General features: G+C 38.2%; 1 protein-coding gene across 1 annotated transcript; it reads left to right on the top strand.

Annotated features, from left to right (window-relative positions):
* The first annotated feature begins 1,153 nt into the window (after positions 1 to 1,153).
* LOC136676427 (1-phosphatidylinositol 4,5-bisphosphate phosphodiesterase delta-4-like) lies at positions 1,154 to 20,651 on the top strand. The gene is made up of 16 exons (XM_066653435.1): positions 1,154 to 1,281; positions 3,703 to 3,750; positions 5,270 to 5,428; positions 6,184 to 6,412; positions 6,719 to 6,848; positions 8,282 to 8,513; positions 9,979 to 10,180; positions 10,725 to 10,869; positions 11,713 to 11,865; positions 13,767 to 13,934; positions 16,320 to 16,476; positions 17,467 to 17,583; positions 17,911 to 18,089; positions 19,129 to 19,261; positions 19,595 to 19,744; positions 20,070 to 20,651. Exons 2-16 carry the CDS (start codon positions 3,714 to 3,716, stop codon positions 20,159 to 20,161), a joined length of 2,283 nt encoding a protein of 760 aa, XP_066509532.1. The 5' UTR covers positions 1,154 to 1,281; positions 3,703 to 3,713; the 3' UTR covers positions 20,162 to 20,651.
* The last annotated feature ends 1,627 nt before the right edge of the window (positions 20,652 to 22,278 follow it).

Here is a 22,278-nt window from a genome sequence, read left to right as displayed (position 1 = left end):
GTGAAACCTGAGATACCTCGAGCTCATGAAAGGTGCGATGGAAAAGTATGACCCTCTTTGTTTGGGATCTAAAGTGGGTGAGCTGCTGAATCGTGACCCAGTGGAGAACGATGTGAAAGTGTAGGAGTCCCTCACACTGTGCCCTATATCTCCCCTCGGTGTCCAACATCTTCCTTGAGTTTCAGGAAAGACCCCATTCAGTAAAAAACATCTCTCTGGGGCCCTGAGCTCCTATGTAATATCTTGCTCATTTTTCTGCAGGGATGGAGAGATGGATGATAAATAGTAGGTGAAAAGTGTGAGTAAGATCTGTGAGGAGGAAGAGGAAAGTGTGTTTGTTTTTATCTTTATATCAAACTGACAACAGTCTGATAAGATACACAGTGTTCAAAATGTCAGAGTAATAAAATGGTTAAGATATAAAAATAATGTGCTCCTCCTGTTTGTGTACTTTCCTATTCCTATTTCACCCTGCTCTCCAATGGTCAGGACCACCACAGAGCAAGTATGATTTGGGTGGTGGATCATTCCCAGTGCTGCAGTGACACTGGTGTGGTGGTGGAGTGCTAATTGTGTTGTGATGAAACAGCGTGGATCAGACACAGCAGCACTGAGAATGATCCATCACCCAAATCATACTTGCTTCTCTTGGGGTTCTTTGGGGGTCCTAAACATTGAAGAGCAGGATGAAATGAGGATAAAGTATGCAGAGAAACAGGTGGACTATAGTCTGTAATTGTAGAACTACAAAGTGACCCTGTATACCCCGTCATTTTGTGGTAACATTTGCAGAGTATTAAAAAATGAAACTAATTTTATTTTAAAAAAAAAATAGTCAAGAAACACAAGGGATGGATTATTTAAACTTAGGCAGTTGGGGTCTAAAATTCCATGTACGTGATTTTTTCCTTTCCCAGTCAAATTATTGACTGAGGATTTATCACACAGTTCGTTTAAGGTAAGAAGGGAAAAAAAAAACAATTCAGTTGTTTAATACAGGTATATTGTCGAATTAAAAGCAAGTGTTACTGGCCAATCCCAGCGCAGAAGGGGCGGGGATTAACGCTTCAAAACGCTCAGGTGTGTGGATTGTTGGAGAGTATGAATTGCTGTCCAATTGGGGCGCGTGGCCCGACAGAATATGGGTGGGTAAAGAACACTAGCACCCGGTTTGTTAGAGGCGCGTGTGTGTGTGTGTGTGTGTGTGTGTGTGTGAAGCCGCTCACCGAAAAGTGCGCGGACGTCGAACACTGCTGACCGTTCTTCAGGACCATCTGGACGGTGAGTCTCACATTAGGTCAAGAGCTTGTGTGCCCTTTTACCCATGATTACTTCCCCCCTTTCTGATCGAGGTGGAGTTCATGAAGGCTGATATTACTTTGGTACACCTTCTTTCTTTATATTGCATTGTATTGCTTGGAATAAATAGCAAATTGACACATTTCATACATACAGACGTTAAAAGCAAGTTAATTACTTTAGAATGGATATTCTACTTAATTATGTAAGTGAAAGTCAAAGGAAAATACTTTTCAAAAACGGACAAAATGACTAAGAGATAGGAATTCCTAACACGCATGGTTACTGTAACATGTGAGTCGCACCGAAATTTCCCCATCAGATAAACACGTGAAGCTTTCATGTCTAAGAGCGAGGGGAACATCGGGTACCACTCTCGTTCCTTATATGAACAAATCCACAACAGCTTCCATCGTTCCACTGTCAGAAGAACAACAGTGTGGGTCTGAAAGGACGTGGAGCTGCTGAGAAGCACTTACCAAGAAAAGAGAGTGAAGACCAAATACGATGCTGGTGCTTTTCAGTAAAATGAAATGCCTGCACAGTAAATTCACCAGTGTTACATCAACACTATTAGTGTTAAATTAACACTGTTCGTGTAATAATTTAACACTCTCAGTGTTACGTTAACACTAGTGGTGTATTGTGACCCACCCTCCAGAATCTCTGTATTTGGAAATCCTTGAAGAAAGTGAACTCAACCCTTCAGACTGAACTTTGGACGAGCTGATTTCCTTGAAAAACGGGAATCACTGTCTCCTAAACCCAATGATATGTAAATATAAATAACAGCTTATTAACAACAAATCCACAACTGCTTATGTCCATCCTTCCACTGTGAGAAGAACAACAATGTGGGTCTGAAAGTACATGAAGCTGTTACCAAGCACTTACTAAGCACTTACGAAGAAAAGAAAATGGAGACAAAATACGATGCTGCTGCTTTTCACTGCTTTTCAGCACAATGAAATGACTGACCCAGACTGCAGAATCGCTGTATTTAGTCTCTCTTCAGATGTCAGTAAAGTCAATAAACTAATTTATTCACTTTACATTTAAAACCTCACTTCAGTCTGTTTTATTTGTAAATCTTTTTTTTTGAGGGGGGGGGGCATACTACATTACTATGTAATGTCATCTATACAAGCAAATATTATTTTTCTGAGGGTTCAACAGCTGTTTCATATTACATTGATTATTATGACAAATTATTTTTTAGAGATTCAGGACGCCTGTTCAGGTATTAGAGGGAAGTATTGTGTCGTTATTTATACATTTACATTTATTTAATGTTTAGATAAAGTGCAGTGTCTCAGCAAAATGTGTTTTGGACCGTTAGTGAATGACAGGAAAACCGTTGCCTTAGTAACGGCGGAGACAGTTAAATCACGAACCATTAAAGAGTTTTGCCGCTGCTACCCTCCCCGTTCGTGCCCCGAGCGATACCTAACCACGTTTTTAAATGTAAACATAAATCCGAATTTAAGATAACGAGAGAAGCGCCCGAGCTGTCTGGAGACTCATCTCCATAGCAACCCCTTTGATCTGAATCTCAAGACGCTCCCTACTCCCTACATGGTGCACTAGTTAGCTTAGGTGTGAACAATTCCACGTAAGGCTACAGTTAATGTAAAATATTTGGGAAAAAATGCTAAAAAATAATATATGTTATTGTGCGAAATGCCCTGGAGTCTTACTTTTAAACGCATCATGCATTTTTAGCTATATAAAATAATGCTGTCACATTTAATGTCATGGCTATATGTTCAAAATCTGGTGAATAATACTTTATTCAGCAGCAACATTTTAAACATTTTCCACTTAGAGATCTGTTTATCTTTTCTTTAATTAAAATATATTAACAAAAATATGAATAATATTATAATTATAAAAATAAAGTCCTGGCCACAGAATGAAAATTTACACCAAACCGGAAAATATTTGTATTTCTAAAGCCGTAGTTGTTCTTGTCCACCGTGGTGGATGCAGCTGGATGTTGAAGGCTTTCTAAGGTCTGTAGCTGATGGTGCATTTTTTTATTTAAAGGCACAAAGAGCAGCTCAACTGGGCACAATACAGACCAGTGTGCCTGACTGAGTCCTGAAACCTAGCATGTCTTTGTATAGACATTGATAATCTCTGCCCATGCCCTCTTTATTCTCAAAGCTCTCAGTTTCTATAAACAGTCTAAAAACATAGTCAATGCGAATGCCACAGTTTCATTTTTTCATTTTGGTTTCTTTTTTTTTTAACTCCTTCTATATTTTATTTACTTTAGATTTTTCCCCCTTGATATTTAATCCCACATGGGCAAACTTTATTCTCAGAATTTTCAGTGTATATGAATACACTGGTTTTCTTAAATATCATTCCCTATTTAATTTGTATTTTTCATTGTGGCAGATTCCTGAAATATGACACAGGAGCAAATTATTACCCCAAGTTTCCTCCGTAAGTATAATATTTTCATCAGCTTTCATTCATCCCTCAGTATGTTCATTTATTCCATATTCTACAATTTATTCATTGTACATAGTCATTTTTCATTGTCTAAAGCAGGATACCGTTGCTTTGGAAAAGCAAGGAAATTTTTTGTCTGCTTCATTTGGGAGGCAAATTGCAGATAAACAGGAAAGCTGGAGGAAATTTTATGTATGAATATGCAAAATTATCACACCTCTTTCCAGAAGTTATGTATTCTAAAATTTATCTGCTGGCGATACCACTGTCTAGCTCAAAGGGCTTTTGATTAATGTTAGCACTGTAGTAATGTTGGGTAACATTCTGTACAGCTGTATTTAAATATATGTAATCGTAGCCCAGTCTGATAATTTCTCAGTAATATGATGCTTCAAACATGCAGTTTATTGTAAGTCTAACTTTACTGAGAACAGGACTTTATGGTCATTCTCTGCTATTGGTTTATTTCTTCCACAATGTCTGAATAAAAGCTGTTTAGATGCTCATATGCCCTTTGATTTTAAATTACGTTTTACCTATTTTAGAAAGTGGTCGATTTTGGCAGTGGTTATTAACAAACGAGTAACGGTTTTTAATTGCACTAGAAGCAATATTTAAAATGATCAACTATATGTCTCTATTGCAGCAGTAACAGCCCTGACAATTCTTAAAAAACGTTCTATTGATAGGAACATTTCTGTGAGGAGTTGTTAGCAGCTGACCTTAGCATTAATAAATTCACGTATTGATTTTGGGTAATTGGCTCTGAATCAAAAACACTACTCCCAATTAATCTAAATGTACTGAATAGAACTTTTATACACCTCTTGCCAAAACTTGCCATTGAGCCTTGTGAACTTGCACTCATGTGCAGATGCTCCAGAGCATCCAATTTGATCAGTTAGTTTGCTAAATTTTGGAAAAGAAGATTTCTTTGCTTTTATCTTGTTTGGCTGACTACATTTTGACTCAAACAAAGATTAGATGCTTATTCATATTTCTATCAATATTGCATATTAAGTGTCAAAGTTTCAAAATAAACTGTCGTCTCCACTGTCAGTGCTGTCTGTATATGTATAAAGTAAGCTACTGTTATTCTGAATTATGTGAATTCCAACAAGTTAACAATGTTCAAGCCTGGACTGCTTTTTGATTGAGGCAAAAATTTAAAAAAGGCAACCAATCAGAATAGGACTTGTTTATATGTATCAGTCTTAAAGGCACAGTAATAAAACTACTTAATTATAAGTTATAAATGTAAAATATAAGCTATTTTAAGTGATTAGCATAGTAGAGAAACAGTGGAAGGAGAGAGAAGCTCAAGCAGCAAAACACAGGATTAATTTCCTGAACATGAGAGACAGGGAGGTGGATATTTCACTCTGTCCAGGGTCAGGGTGGGAGTCAGGGTTAGGGTCAGGGATCACTTGAAGATATCAGAATGTGGGTCAGGTGTATTACCTGTTGTCTGACCCTTCCTCAACTGTCCCCCTGTCTGTCCTCCTCACAGGTATTCAGGCAGATGCTAACCTGCAGTCGATGCAGGTGGGCTCTGTGATGCGAAAGGTAAAATCCAGAACCTGGAAAAAGCAGCGCTATTTTCGCCTGCAGGATGACGGCACTACCATCTGGTACCAGAGCAAAAAAACTGGCAACGCTCACTCCACCTGTAAGCTCCGTTGGCCGTGGAAAAATACCCTCAGTATGAGCCATTTACTCCATAAACTCAGGTTTTAAAGCTGAAAATACAGCTGCTTTAAATAGACACCTTTCTGGAAAAGAGGTTCTGAACAGGTACCTCAGGAAGGTTATATAATCAAATCAGATCTAGAATGTTCCACTGGAAAATCAGAGCAGTACAATTATGCTGATATATATATGAATTAGCCATCACTAATAACCAGGTATTTTAAATAGCATATTAGTTTTCACTCTGCCTGTATCAGTTGTTTAAACTCTTGGCTTTTATTTGTGTTCCCAGTTCAGTTTCTATAATATTTCCTGAGTAATTTTTAAACAAATTACTCTATGTTGTTTTTCTTTGTTTTTTAATGGGTTTATAACCCATTATTCTACTCCTTTAATCTACCATTAAATATGTTTTTTAGCCATTTTTAGACAACTTTTATAAAGTATCGCTTTTGAGAAGACTGTATATTCAAACATGTCCTTGCATTTGTATTGTTATAGGGGATAAATATACAATGTGATTTTGTGAACTTTTCATGATTATAGCCAAGATCATTCTTAGCATTATTAAATCTACTATGGTTGGTCTGTTTCAACTTTGAAACCTCAGAATAACTAAATAGCTGATAGATTTGTCATATTGCCCATAGGTTTAATGTAATATTAGACTATGTGAAGCCATTAGTTTTTTGTTGAATGTGTCTATGTGTGTGTCTATGTGTCTGTTTTTACCAGTCTCTATTAGTGATGTAGAGGCAATAAGAGAGGGTCATCAGTCCGAAGTGTTACTGAGCATCGCAGACGAGTTCCCACCGGACCGCTGCTTTACGGTGGTGTTTCGTGGGCGCCGCTGCAACCTGGATCTAGTTGCTGAGTCAGCAGAAGAGGCACAGTCATGGGTCAGAGGCATGAGGAAACTCATTGAGAACCTAGAGAACATGGATGAAAAGGAGCGACTTGACCAGTATCCTTCAGAGCAAACACACGTACACTATACATCCAAAACATTTTGTAGACAACCCTGAAAATTAGTGTCATCAGCCTATAAAATATTTACTCATTACTGACATAGCTGGTATAATCTTTATAGAAAAGTATGAAATAAAATAAGAACAGCTGAGCCCAAGATCACCTTGCTCAGTGTCAAGTGCAGGGTGAACCACAGTGTTCTGACATCTATTGTAAAATTGTCTCTGAAAAGTAGTACCAGTGGTTGCAGCGAAGGGGAAATTTGTGTAAAGTTTTTTTTCCTTAATGGTGCCCTATCCAGGTGGATCACTGACTGGTTTAAGAAGGCAGATAAGAACGGTGATGGCAGGATGAACTTTAAGGAGGTTAAAGACCTGCTGAAGATGATGAACGTGGACATGAATGAGGATCATGCTCTGCGCCTCTTCACGGTATACAATAAACAACAACAAAACACATGGTCTCAAAATCTCAGGGTGCTGCAAGAGTTTCTTATTTATATGTTTATTGAGAATTTTCTTACATAACGGTATTTAAAGCCAAACTAATGAATGGTTGGAAATGTACCGGTATAGCACCCCACTGGTGACATGAGCATTTCCATAAAATAATTATAAATGTAGTATGTATGTATCTTTACACTTACATAGCGCTTTTCTAGACACCCAAGGACGCTTTACAATCCACACTGCTCAGAACGCTCAGAACACTCAATCCACACACACTGGTGAGAAGCGGCAGCCAAACGCGCACAGCGTACTCTCGACCAGGAACGACCATCCACCTGGAGAACTGAATCGGGCACTAGGATTTCACCCAGGACACCCTCACACACATATACAGACAGATATTCATTCACATACACACTCATACACCAGGACAGTTATTAGAAAAGCCAATTCACCTACCCTCCATGTTTTTGGACTGTGGGAGGAAACCAGAGCCCCCGGAGGAAACCCACGCAGACACTGGGAGAACATGGAAACTCCACCCAGATGGGACTTGAACCCAAGATCCCAGCGCCGGGAGGCGAACGTGCTAACCACTAACATCACTTTGACTCTGTATACTGCTATTGTGCTTAATGTATTACGATGGGTTGCAGGGGATATTACAAAAATCAGTTGTTCTCAGTTTAGCTGAATAATTTAAGCCAAAAATGAGAACTGTCCACTTTTTGGGAACTTATGCATCAGTTTCTCCCTAACATTTTTGTGTCCAAATATTGGACCTGCCACTAAAATACTGTAAGCTTAAAATGCTTGTAAGAGAACATGAACTGGTTCCCATCTTGTACCCAGTGATTCTGGGTAGGCTCCGGACATACTGCGACCCTGAACTGGATAATCAGTTACGGACAATAAAAGAATGATTGAGAACATAAACAGTCAGTCTGTCTGTCACATTTTTCCAAGATAGGGTCCCAACACTTGGAACCACTTGGGAATATCAAGAACACTTTTGTATGGCCCATTTTGTTGTCATTCACATTTTTGGAATGTCAGCTGTAGCGATGTTTGTTCAGTATGTTCTGTACTTGACTTGCTCTTGAATAAGTAATGCTAGTGGCCAGACTACACAAGTCCATTATACTAAGCTCAGCTTACTCAGAGTTTTAGGACTTTAACTTAATGATGTTTAGGTGAGTTAAATTGTTTACATGAATCTTGTCAGTAGCTACTGCATGTAGCTTGTAATTCACTCACTCATGTTTAGCAGTGCTGTTAGCACTCAGCTATATTGGGCTATATATTATAAATGACACTGTATCTTTGCTTCTCAGTAATAGCAGGTTTTATTTATGTTTTTATTTTCTGTAAGCATTACCTGCAGTAATATATAGACCTCTCTTTTGACTCTTCAGATGGCAGATAAGTCTCAGTCTGGGACTCTGGAGGATGATGAGTTTGTACTGTTCTATAAAATGCTGACACAGAGGGAGGAGGTGCTCAGGATCTTTCAAGATTATTCCAGCGATGGACAGACACTTTCGCTATGTGATTTAGAGGAGTTCCTGCGAGAGGGTCAGCTAGAGCAGGAGAGAGTTCAGCTGCATGCCATGGCGCTAATAGAGCATTACGAACCCTCAGATACAGGTACACATCTCACCTGCAGATTGAAAAAAAAACATACCCTGAAATACATACATAAAATACTCTTAAATAAATACATAAATAATCATAAAAATTTTGGCTTTCTGTCTGCTTAAAATAATTCGATTTAACATCCAAAACACCGGGTGGCACTGTGGTGCAGCAAGTAGTGTCGTAGTCACACAGCTCCAGGGACCTGGAGGTTGCGGGTTCAAGTAAGAACTCCGGGTGACTGTCTGTGAGGAGTTTGGTGTGTTCTCAAGTCCGCGAGAGACATAACAGACACAAGTTAATTACTAATATAACAACTATATCTGAGAACAATTGTAATGATTGAACACAGGCAAATTCTTTGTTGATTGTCAGAGGAGAACAGACTATGGCAAATTACTTGCAAATCAATCTGTAGCATGATTTGGATAAATTTGATCCAAAATATTTAGAATCACTTACATCTTAATTAGTAGAAGATTGTTTTCTTATATACTTAACTCTAATCAGTGTATGTTTTTAAACCCGTTTATACGTTTATACCCGTTTATTCATGTAATTGAGCTAGTTTCCTGGATCTAAAATCTAAGCATTGACTAAAATTAATTTTGTTAAATGAGCCACTGTAAGCAGGATTAGGCTTGCCAAGGACAAGGGCTGTTGTTAGGTTGTTGTTTCGTATCTTTCTGTGAAAAGAATTTAGATATGTTCTAATTAAAATATAATGTTAATTTCATTAAAAAATGATTAGGAAGATTATTATAATTGTGTTGTAACATCCTCGTGTACAGGGGTGTACATAACCAGAGTATAAGAGTCTATCTCACCTGAAGTCAGCATAATCTTGGCCTCACACCTACCTGCAGACAAAAACGAAACTTCAGATACAAGCACCATCTCAGTTACCCCTCTCACTTGGACACAAAACACCCTCTGATAGAGATATGACCCCTCAGCTGTCCAGAGAGGTTCCTACATAACACGCAGACATAAAACACCCTTTCGAAAAAGAATACAGCTAGACGACTTAAGGAAGCTGTATAACTATTTAATCCTCATTAGTTTCTTATGTTTAAGCTTGAATTCTTTGGAGCAAGTCTGAATACCAGCCATAATTTGATCTGTTTAAAAAAGTTTGTTCTAGTATCTATTAGTTTATACTTCATCATAGCACTAAATTACTGTAACTTGCCTAAAAATGTTTATTCTACCTTTAATCTTTTATGGTTTTACAGTTATTATTATTATTATTGATTCAAGGGTGCTGACTAAACTTTGAAAGCTGTGTAAAGTCAGAACCATTCTAATAGATTTTTATCATGTATCAGTATGCTGAGCTCCAATGATATTACCTTTGATGTAGTGTGTTTCTTCCTGAAAGTTGGACACTAAACCTCTGTGCATGGCAACTGTGTTCTCCACTACACCATCACACCACACTGCAATATCTTACACTGTATTACTTCATCTTCTGTAGCTAAGCTACGTCAGGCAATGACAATCGACGGATTTCAGATGTACCTCCAATCATCAGATGGTTCCATCTTCAAACCGTCCATGCAGAAACTCTATCAGGACATGAGCCAACCACTCTGCCACTACTTCATCTCCTCTTCACACAACACCTATCTGATGGGCGACCAACTACGAGGACATAGCAGCGTGGAGGCATACATACGGTACAGTTCATATACATTTTATTTATTTCCATATACACAATAAGATACACAGGGGACAGTTGCTCATTGAAAGTTTATTTTGTTCTGAAAAAGCCGTAACAGCTTTTACTCTACTGTGAAAGCTTTAAACTAAATGTTGGAAAATTGAGGTGAGGAATACATGGCAACCATGGGAATTTCACTGCGGTCAGATACTAATGGTGTTTAATTAGTTTTGGAACACAAATCATTGTAAATGGATTTGGATCAGAAAACAGTTTCACTGCTCCACAGCCCAATACACGAGGGGTTTATTTCTCTCTAACTCATATTTTACATCAGGCATTGTGTCATTAGTCTTATGTGCATATGTTCCAAAACTGTCTATTATTTCATGCCTTTCTTCAGAGAATTTAAACAATTTGTATATATTATTGAATGATTGTTCACAATGGATGCAGCTTATAGTAGCTGAATTTACTAATTAACCTTGTCTCTGTGTGTGTGTGTGCTTGTGTGTGTGTGTGTGTGTGTGTGTGTGTGTGTGTGTGTGTGTGTGATACAGGGCTCTAAAGCGAGGTTGCCGTTGTGTGGAGGTGGACTGCTGGGACGGTCCAAACGGAGAACCCATTGTTTATCACGGACACACTTTCACCTCCAAGATCTTCTTTAAAGATGTTGTCTCTGTGGTCGGAAACTATGCTTTCAAAGTACATCACACACTGCAGGCTTTAGTTTCTTAGCTATCTCTATCTCTCTCTCTCTCTCTCTCTCTCTCTCTCTCTCTCTCTCTCTCTCATTACTCACTAAATCTTTTGACTCTAGTTGATCTCATTGCTCTTAAACTCTTTCTTTACTGCAGTATAAATTATGTGTGTGTGTGTGTGTGTTTGTGAACACATGCCTGCACATGATCAGCATGCTGTCTCTTTGCCAGGTTCAGATGTTTGTCAGGGCACCAAATTTTGAATGTGTGTGCGTGTGTGATGGTAAAGTGATATGGCTTGGTCGACCCCTCTTTGGCAGTGTGTTGGCTGCTGGATTGTGTCGTGGGGTGTATCCTTTCCCTTCATCACTTATTCACACATGCACACACACATTCACACACAAACACACTAACATACAGTATAATGCTAAACGTTTGTGGAAACCTACTAAGGGTTATTAATCAGGAGTTTATTTCTCTTAGCTGCATTAACTGCTGCTACTCTTCTGGGAGGGTGTTAAGCTCCCTGAAGTTTTAGTTTTAGTGAGGTCAGATACCCACTTGGGATTATTAGTTCTGGTATTAGAACACTTCAGAGAACACAGTTACATTTTATACTCCTCTAGTTGACAGTTGCCATTCAGCATGGTTACATTACCCTCAAGTGTAGCTGCTCCAGTGCATTTTGTTTCATGATTTTCTTGGGAGATTATAAAATATGTGTCAACAACAATGCACCTTAAAAACGTTAAACTCACTCATTATAATGTGTGTCTGCAAACATTGCGCTTACATTGTATAAAACCTCAAACAACATGTATATGTTCACCCTTGAATGTTGTTGCAGACGTCTCTATACCCAGTGATCCTGTCTATAGAGAACCACTGCAGTGTGGAGCAACAGAAAACCATGGCCCAACACCTCACTCGCATCCTGGGAGACAAACTGTTGAGGAATGCTCTGGAGGGTAAAGTCAGCAACGGTCTGCCCTCACCTGAGGTCAGTCACAGTAAATCTTGTATTTTGATATTGGCAGAAATATCATGACCCTGTAATTAGGGTCTTGTATTGAGAATCGAATTCCCTCTGAATCCAATATGAATCTTTTTGAATCCTTGTGGCGCAGCAGGTAGTGTCATAGTCACATAGCTCCAGGGAGGTTGTGGGTTCGAGTCCCGTTCCGCGTGACTGTCTGTGAGGAGTTTTGAGTGTTCTCCCTGTGTCGGCATGGGTTTCCTCTGGGTGCTCCAGGTTCCTCCCAGAGTCCTAAAACACACGTTGGCAGGTGGATTGGTGACTCAAAAATGTCCATAAGTGTGTGAGTGTGTGTCGCCCTGTGAAGGACTGGCGTGATCTCGCCTTGCACCCAGTTATTCAGCGTAGGCCCCGGACCCACTGCGACCCTGAACTGGATAAACAGCTACAGAAAATTAATGAATATTAGACTGATAATAAATTTGTAAAAAAATTTGAGTTTTTTTCCTAATCACACTGTACACTGTAAACCTAAACAGAGTAGCAGTAATTGATGATGTAATGGAATCCCTTTTGACCCCAAGACTGGTAACACACACACACAGCCCCCTGTAGTGTTGAGGCCCTTCACAATCCTGATCACTTTCTCTCTGCATTGGCTGAGCTTCAGCCATATGATCTGCATTCATGATACATTAACACACACACATGAATTATTAACTCACACAATATTATACACACACAAGCACTTTATGCTGAGATCATTCTAGAACATCATCTTATATAACGTGGCTAAACCTACAGCATTTTCTATATACATTATATAATAAAATTAATATCAAGAATGAAATTATTGTTTTATTTGTCATTCCTCATGACTTATAGTAAAAAGTTGTGATCAGCTCCCAAAGAGATAACCTTTTTAATTATGACCTGGTGTCTATACTATATTTATTAGTATTTAGCATATTATTATGTTTTTTCCTACATACATATTATTTATTAACAATATTGGACAATACATAACTTTCGTTTGTCTTAATATTCATATTTAAATCACTATTACATTATTACTCAATATATCATAAAAATAATAATTATTGTGACTTTGAATTTTTGATTGAAAGATGATGTCCCTTATATTTATTCTCTTCTTATTAACATATTTTACAGGAAGAGCTACTGTATATATTCTTGGTTAGCTGGAGGCTAATTTACATGCTCGATAGACAGGCAAATTACATTTATGTAAATCTGTTAAATAGAGATTTAAACTAGGAAATATTCACACACGCGAATTAACAGAGGTTCTTTCTTTCATGCAAATAGAAGATTTGGTCCAGAGACACTAAAATGTTAGTGTTATGTTGTTGTTTCCACTATAAATCTCAACATATATGAATAAAAAAATTACCAAAATGTAAAGATATTATTTACTAAGTCTATTTTAAGCATGGACACTATTATGTGGAAGATTTGCTGTATGTAGCATAAACTAATTTGTACAAGGATAAGTAGGCAAAATTAATAAATGTATACAGTCACATTTAGACCCATTATTTACTTGTAATAATTTGCTTATGTTTTGGTGATAAAATGCTTTGGTCAAAATACCACAAGGATCAAACAAAACAGCACTGTTCAGCACCTGCTCCTTTAAATTTCAATTAATAATTGTGCTCTTTATTTTCTGTTCTCATCGTCCAGGGCCGTGCTTAGAGATACAGTCCCAAAATTTCTGCACTATACATACAAAGCAGCACAATATCAAAATGTCTAATTTTATCCCAAGTTCTCTGATGTCTGCACACCACAAAACATTAACTAGGTTGTCATGTTTCACTGGTTATGTGTTGGTAGGCAGTCCAGATACATTTGTGTGTGTGTGTGTGTGTGTGTGTGTGTGTGTGTGTTTATTTGCATAGGATCTGAAGGGTAAGATCCTGCTGAAAGGGAAAAAAATTGGGGGTCTGGAGGGGGCCCTGAATGGAGTTGTGGAGGACTCTCTGGCAGCGGAGATTAGTGACGAAGAAGATTCTACTGAAATAGATGAAGAAAACCTTCACAATGACATGATCCGCCGCAGACCAAAGGTAGAATGCTATCTCTTGCACTCTCTTCATACTCTATCTCCCACACTCCTTCTCTCTTTCTCTAACTCCCATGCACTTTACATTATTTATTTACATTTCAACCACTGAATTATGCTGAATTTTTGAAAATACAATTGTGGCCCTCTGCAAGTCTAACAGATTTTATAAGCTATTGTCACAATCTGTGCATGAGCGTGTGTTCCATGTGCAGTTAAATCACCCTCCCTGTGTCTCACATTATCCTTACATAACCTGACACACACACTCTTCCTGTGTGTTAAATTCCATAGGTTTGGGTTTCAAACACCACATACATGTACATGTACGGAAACATTCACTAAAACTAGTCATTTCAGCTACTTAAGTTGTGGTGCAGTATTTGTGGACACAGATTTTACATTGTGCACAACCAAATTATATAATCTACAGAAAAAACACATGAATTGAAATGTGACATTATAGAGCACAAAGTTTAAAATCACTAGATTTAATGCCATAGTGCAGTGTAACTCTTTCCTCTGGAGTAATGGAGCCCCATCTAATATATTTTGGATGAGTTGGTCTGTAGTTTGTGATCCAGAAGTTGGAAAACAGTAAAGTAAAATTAAAAATTAATACACACAAATGTATATAAAAACATATTTAAATATATCAAATAAATAAAAAAAGCAGTATATCAACCCTTTTAACTCTGCCTTGAAATGTCTGAAGTGGCAAGTGGAAGGGGACGGATTAACAACTAATAAAACATGGATGTGTTGAGAGCGAGGCAAAAAATAGACACATGCGAGAAGACAAAAGGAGAGAGGGATACGTTGATGGTGTTGTGTGTGCAGACAGAGACACAGAGAGAGAGAGAGATACAGCACTAGATTGAGATGGAGATATTAGAGGCAGTGAGAGGGCAAGGGAGGTAGAGAGAGCAAGAGAGACTGACAGGGTGAGAGAGAGAGAGTAACAGAGAGAAAGAGAGATTAGATCGAGAACATCACACTTCCCTCTCTTCTTCCTCTCTGTGAGAAGTGAATGTATTTGATTGACTGGGAAACGTGCTCATTTGAACTCTGCCTAATTGCAGAAGGGATATTGTAACTTCTTAATGCCCTGCCGTTTCTGAATCACGAATGTCCAGAAGCTTTCTGTTTTCTGTCTTTATTTTCTGCAATAGCCATAAGGAGGAAGGACACTGGGGGCAGGAGCAATTTGGCCTTCTAGTTGTTTATTCACAGTAACAAACATAAATGAATATGAAACTAAACAGCCTTTCAGCTCTGCAAAAAATGTAAAACTTTATATCCTTATCAGCATGTCCTTCACCAAGTGTTTCACAAGCTTAATTTTCATCCAGGGCCACAAACTGTAGATAATTACTTGGCAAACACTTCTTCCGAGTGGAGGGGTATAAATAGGTATTTTTACATTTTTATTTATTTAATTGTTTTACTTTATTGCTGTAATAACTTCTGTACTTCTGGGAAGGCATAACACTAGATGTGACTTAACATAGCCTCAAAAGCATAAGTGAGGTCAAGTTGTAGCTTCATCACTCCAGAGAACAAAGTTTCACTGCTCCACTGCACATTGCTGGATGCCTTTATAACTCTCTAGCTGATAAATTGCATTGGACATGGTAACCTTATGCTCATGTGCAGCCTCTCCAGAGGATCCAGTTTCAATTCATGTTTTTCTATGAAGATTATACAAGATATGGGTCCACATTCAAGTGGCTGATAACACTAAATATTAGAGGTGTCTACAAACCTTTGAGCACAGAGTGTAATGAGACAAGTTCCCACTTAAGACGCACAAGTAGAGTTTCACATTCCATGGAAGGTCTGTAAGGTAAACCCAGCAGGTGGAGACCCAGTGAGTTCGATGGATATGTGTCAGTGTGTGTGTGTGTGTGTGTGTGTGTGTGTGTTTGATAGCTGTTTATCTGGCTTCAATTTAAGTCAAGAGTGAGATCAGTTTTCATTTAGAGCAGCAGCTGTGTAGTGCCTCTGGCTTTGAGCCTTGGATAGTAAAGCTTCACTGGACACACACCTGAGTGTGTGTGTGGATGAGCGACCTGCTGGAACACACCTGCTGACACAGTTGGACTGATAACAGCTATAGATATCATGCAAGCAAACATAAATGCCTCTATTAGACAAGGTCCATCTGTTGGATGTTGGATTAAAAACACCACCATTATTTCACTATAAAACCTAATTAGAAAAAAAACACTTACTTCCAGTTCTTTACACATAATTAGAAACCCAGCCTTCTTCGTCCACTCACTGGCCACTTTTATAGAAACAGCTTTCTTTAACCTCCACTCACTAACCCATTCAAATACTTGTTGTTTACCTCCCTAATGTACAGCATATGTCTGTGTGTGTTCAGAAATCAAAGCAGCGTTTGTCTAAAGAGCTGTCGGACTGTGTGGTGTACTGCAAGAGTGTCCATTTCAACAGCTTTAAGCATTCACGCGTCCACTCCAAGTTCTATGAGATTTCCTCCTTTACTGAGTCCAAAGCCAAAAAGCACATGAAGGAAGCAGGTAAAGCCCCACAAAATCCATGTGATTTCTTATTCTACAACCTAACATACTATAGACTACTAAGTATATTTCTATAAATCCAAAATGGTAGGACCCACTGGTAGTTCCAAATTTCATAAAACACTGTTACCTAAATGTGCAGACATTGGTGTGATTATTTTTTTTACATTTTATTTTCAGTAAAGTACAACTCACATGAAGAATGAAATAAATTTTTATTTGGTATAGTGCTTAGTGCAACCAGATGGTGGCACAAAGCAGCTTTCTCAATATGAACTTATTGCCTATATTGCTTTCTTGAATGTCCCTGAATGAACCAGTTTATGATTCACTGAGTGTGTTTCCTATATGGGGAAAGCATGTATAAAATCAGTATAAAACCATGCTCACTATTACAAATCATAATAGTTGTGTTCTTACTTGGCTAGGCAGTGACATTGCAAAACACCATCTCTAACGGGAGCCGCAAGCTTTGGAATCCACAAACAGCAGTTTATTCATCGTGTATTCATTGGTTATTTATGTTTTTTAGGGACTCAGCACAGCTTTGCAGTTCAGACAGATCAGAAGAGTTTTTCCATTACATGTTGCACCGTTTCCCCCTCTTTATAGTCAGATAAAAACAAATGTGATCTCCTGTAGCTTGGATATTTTTCAAACGGCTAGTTTAAGCTGAATGTCTGCATTTTGTCATGATTGACAAGTCTCTATGGCCAATCAGCATTGGCTGTTTGGGAGTCCCCTCTCAGCTCACTTAGAACCACAATCGGACCATTAAAAAGTATCAGGTACCAAGTACCAAATTTGCCAAACGCCAAAAGTAGAGCCGAGTCAAGTAGATTAGGTACCATGCAGTGAAAAAAGCACCAGTAGTTATAGGCTGAACATATGCACTATCTAATTATTGTAGTTTAATGTCAGTTTAATCTGTAGTGCATAATGATTTGGTGTTAGTAAATATCACCCATCACCCTTTTTGTTGCTGGATAGGAGCAGATTTTGTTCATCATAATGCCCGGCAGCTCACCCGTATTTACCCCAATGGCATTAGAACAGACTCCTCCAACTTTAACCCACAAGAAATGTGGAATGCAGGGTGCCAAATCGGTGAGTGTCTCTCAGTTTCTGATTCTGTTTCAAAATGTGAGCCTCTGGCTTTAAATTTTTTAAATGTGCTCTCTCTCTCTCTCTCTCTCTCTCTCTCTCTCTTTCTCTCTCTTTCTCTCTCTCTCTCTCTCTCTCTCTCTCCTCTTTCTCTCTCTCTCTCTCTCTCTCTCTCTCTCTCTCTCTCTCTCTCTCTCTCTTTCTCTCTCTCTCTCTCTCTCTCTTCTCTCTCTCTCTCTCTCTCTCTCTCTCTCTCTCTCTCTCTCTCTCTCTCTCTCTCTCTCTCTCTCTCTCTCTCTCCCTTGTCATTCTACCTTTTCTCTCTCTCAGTGGCTCTGAACTTCCAGACAGCTGGTACAGAGATGGACCTGAACGATGGGCTGTTTGCTCAGAATGGTCGCTGTGGTTATGTGCTGAAGCCGGTGTTTATGCGAAGCTTGGAAGAACGTTTTGATCCAGATCATCCTGAGATTCGAGATGGATACCGGCCTGTAAATCTCACTGTAAAGGTAACAACAACAAATATAATCTCCAAAGAAAAAGCATTGCCAATAGTATGAGACTCACTAATGCAGCTGGACATGGGCCTGAGATCAATGCCAAGTGTTGGCTAGAAGTGTATAATGGACCACAAGCACTGGACTGTGGAGCAGTGTATCTGCATTCCCTGGATTTAGGTCTACCCAATACAGTGATACTTGACTTCACTAATAATTCCGTGACTAAATGCAAATCATTAACGTGTGTTTTTTCGTGTGTGTTTGTATGAATGTGATAGTATAAGGTGTTTATTTGTGCTTGTGTATGTAGTAATCCTGTGTAATGTTTTGTGTGTTTTGTATATGAGACTTACTGATGCATGTTGATGTATATTATAAACTCAGTATATGTACATAAATGTTTTTATATTATTAATAATATAATAAATATATCATATCAAATAAATAAATCATTTTAAATCTGCACCAATATGATAGGCAGCTTTTACATGATTTTATCTGCTGATGAAAACAATACCTTTACAATCATCCATCCATTATCTGTAACCGCTTATCCAATTTAGGGTCGTGGAGGGTCCAGAGCCTACCTGGAATCATCGGGCGCAAGGCGGGAATACACCCTGGAGGGGACGCCAGTCCTTCACAGGGCAACACAGACACATTCACCTTCGAGTCGCCAATCCACCTGTTTTTGGACTGTGGGAGGAAACCGGAGCACCCGGAGGAAACCCACGCAGACACGGGGAGAACACACTAACTCCTCACAGACAGTCACCCGGAGTGGGAATCGAACCCACAACCTCCAGGCCCCTGGAGCTGTGTGACTGCGACACTACCTGCTGCGACACTACCTGCTGCACCACCGTGCCGCCCTACCTTTACAATCATTAAACTTTTAATGATTCGGACTGTATGGATTAGCATTTTGGAGAAAAATAATATGTATTTCTGTAACATTACATATACAGTAAACATTCTGCTCTTTTGTTGTACCATAAATAAGTCATCAACTATCCATTTTAAACACTTCACCTTTGTCAATTATCAGGTAATCAGTGGTCAGCAGCTGCCGAAGCTGAACCAGAAGGAAGCCTCAATTGTGGACCCTCTAGTCCGAGTGGAGATCCATGGTGTCCCAAAGGATCAAGTCAAACAGGAAACTCGTCACATTGACAACAACGGTCAGTTAAAAATTTGACAAAAATCATATGACAGATTTTCCCTAACCTACAAAACAATGTGTTTTACAATGACAGAGGCCATGTTATCAAGTCTATTAAAAACTTAAGAAATCAAAGAATGTTTTAGCCAGAACTCCTTTTAAAATGAGGCAAAAAAAAAAAAAACAGCAGACAATCCAAACAATCCTAAGAGATATGGAGCAAAGCATATGCAATATTTTACCATTGTTATGAAAATGTATAAAAATCACAAAAATTTCACTAGAGGATGAAAAAGTATATGGGTCCTTTAATTAATTTCAAGCTTAAAAAAAACATTGTTTTCCTGTACAGGATTTAACCCCATGTGGCACGAAACTTTGACATTTACCGTCCATGTTCCTGAACTTGCTCTGGTGCGCTTCGTAGTGGAGGACCATGACAAAACTTCGAAAAATGACTTTATAGGACAGTACACCTTGCCTTTCTCCTGCATACAGCAAGGTACTGAGACTAAAATCAGCACATACTCAATGTTCAATTCAGATTTGACTGGAACCAATACATTGATTTAATTACCCTTTTGGGATCTCACTGTCAGAACTGGAAGTAATTTGCATCCTTAAAATACACCCCTAGAAGTATTGTTGACGGAAGTATTATATCCAAAATGTTCAGATCATTTTGGCCCATTTTTACTGATTCATAATGAAATGTTTATGCAATATAAAGGTAGCTGCTGTGGTCAAATGATGAAGAAAAACAAGAAGTATTTTTTTTTATTAGAAAAAATGAAGAATAACATGTTTTGGTCTGTTTTCTGTTTCAGGATATCGCCATATACACCTCCTTTCAAAAGATGGCACCAGCATCCCTCCATCCTCTCTCTTTGTTCATATCCGTATCAAAGAGGGCACTTAACACCATCTTTTTACAGAAACTGTAACAAACATCCTCTAACATATACAGGGCTTGCACAATCACAAATCTTCCCTGTAAAAATGTACCATAAATGACAATAGGGAAACTATCAGCATGAAAAAGAACTGGCTTTTTATAGATACACATTATATGGCCAAATGTTTTGAAGACACCTAATCATCTACTCTTCTTAAATGGAGGGTATTCGTGGATAGGTTTTTTCCTATTTGTTCCTGCATTACCAGCAAATTCTGATGATGTTTTTGCAGACACAAGAAAACTGGTTTGTTCCAAATCCTCCCAAAGGTATTGGATGGATATCTGTCACACTTGAGAACCAATGTGGGAGGCTTATACCCCATTAGCCCACACATAGCATTAGGCTAATGTTTGAATTGCACTGCTCCAGAGCTTCCTATTCTATTGGTGCTGTTCTAAGGCTATCCTACAGTGTATTCTCAATTGAGGTGTGATCAATAGGTGATGTAGAATGCAAGGGTTGTCCACAAACATTTGGATATTTAGTGTAGTGCATATAATAAGAAATGGTGCGCCAAATGTTTTTTTTAACTATATTAGACTATTGCTTGTGTGACAAAAAGTCTTTCATCATCTTCAACACGTCTGTGTCCAATGTTGTATCTTGGCAGTGCTTTTAGTGTATGTGATGAATTTAGACTTAAAGGTGAAACAAGTGATTTCTTTCATTTTCTGATTTTAACTTGCTTGCTTCTGGCTTGGTCACACAACATTTTGCCTTCCACTGAAGTGCAACACTCCAAAAAAACAGGTGTCACTGTGTCCCTGCCAAACAGGCACAGAAGTCTAAAGGAATGACATATGGTTGATTGTGATATAAATAACATGGAACCAGATTTTAGGAATGGGAGTTTTATATTGTATGTAAAGTTTCAGAACATACTTTTCGCTCCTGAGTTGATATATGCAAGCAAAAAAAAAAACAGCCTATTTATTATTTTTGTGATATCACCAACTCAAGTATATATAGTCGACTACAACCTACACTGTTAATGTAAAGCTGGTGATTATGTCCAGGTGAAAGCAATAATGTTGGTTAGAAGACTGACTAATAGAGTCCATTACATCATCAACATCACAAAAATTAGCTGTTACACAGACACAGAGACAACAAATAAAAAAAAATTGGGGTCTACGCTACACAATATTACAGCACTTGCAATAATAATACCATTAATAACAGACGTACTACAGTATAATATTATAATTGAATAACCCATGTAAACTTCGCATATAATTTTGGTAAAGAATCCCTGACACATCTAGGTGTCAGTAGTATGGTTGTTTCGTAGCAAGTGTAAGAATCCCTGGAGAAAATTATTTATTTATTTATTTATTTCATATATTTTAACTGATATGCTGACATTAGTTTCAAAATATTTATCACACACACAGCACACGTATGTATACACACACACAGAATTAAACTGACTTGTCTGCTGTAATTTTTTAATAATTCATGCTGCTCATTACTAGTATTATTTTTGTACTCTTGTGTATATATATTGAATGACATTTATTCATTTGCCATGCTCAGCTGGAGAATAAATATGATTTTGTGTAGATTTTTAAAAATGTATTTTTCTTATGTTTTGTTCTAATTGAGAGTACTTTGCGTCTACTTAGTATCTCATAGATTTTACGTCATGAGATTATTTCTTTTCATCCATCCATCCATCCATTATCTGTAACCGCTTATCCAATTTAGGGTCGCGGGGGGTCCAGAGCCTACCTGGAATCATCGGACGCAAGGCGGGAATACACCCTGGAGGGGATGCCAGTCCTTCACAGGGCAACACACACACACACATTCACTCACACACTCACACCTACAGACACTTTCGAGTCGCCAATCCACCTGCAACTTGTGTTTTTGGACTGTGGGAGGAAACCGGAGCTATTTCTTTTCATTGTTATTTAAAATATTTTAAATTATAATTTTAACAAACTCTGGGTAAGTCATTATGAAACTTTTAATTGGTATTGTGAGATGTTAAGCCACTAGTATTTTAAGTATATTTTAATATACTACTAGAAGACATCATGCAATAAATAAGAAGGCCATAGCTATGGCTTTG

The sequence above is a fragment of the Hoplias malabaricus genome, chromosome X2, assembly GCF_029633855.1.
Source record: "Hoplias malabaricus isolate fHopMal1 chromosome X2, fHopMal1.hap1, whole genome shotgun sequence".
NCBI classification, from domain to species: domain Eukaryota; kingdom Metazoa; phylum Chordata; class Actinopteri; order Characiformes; family Erythrinidae; genus Hoplias; species Hoplias malabaricus.
Note: the sequence above shows the minus strand (reverse complement) of the source record. Positions and strands in the feature narration are given on the sequence as shown.

Bases quoted from the DNA above. Each gene is read 5' to 3' on its own strand.
- LOC136676427 (XM_066653435.1), top strand. From the start codon at position 3,714: ATGACACAGGAGCAAATTATTACCCCAAGTTTCCTCC. The intron at 10,870-11,712 runs GTACATCACACA...ATGTTGTTGCAG, and splicing joins TCGGAAACTATGCTTTCAAA to ACGTCTCTATACCCAGTGAT. The intron at 18,090-19,128 runs GTAACAACAACA...GTCAATTATCAG, and splicing joins CTGTAAATCTCACTGTAAAG to GTAATCAGTGGTCAGCAGCT.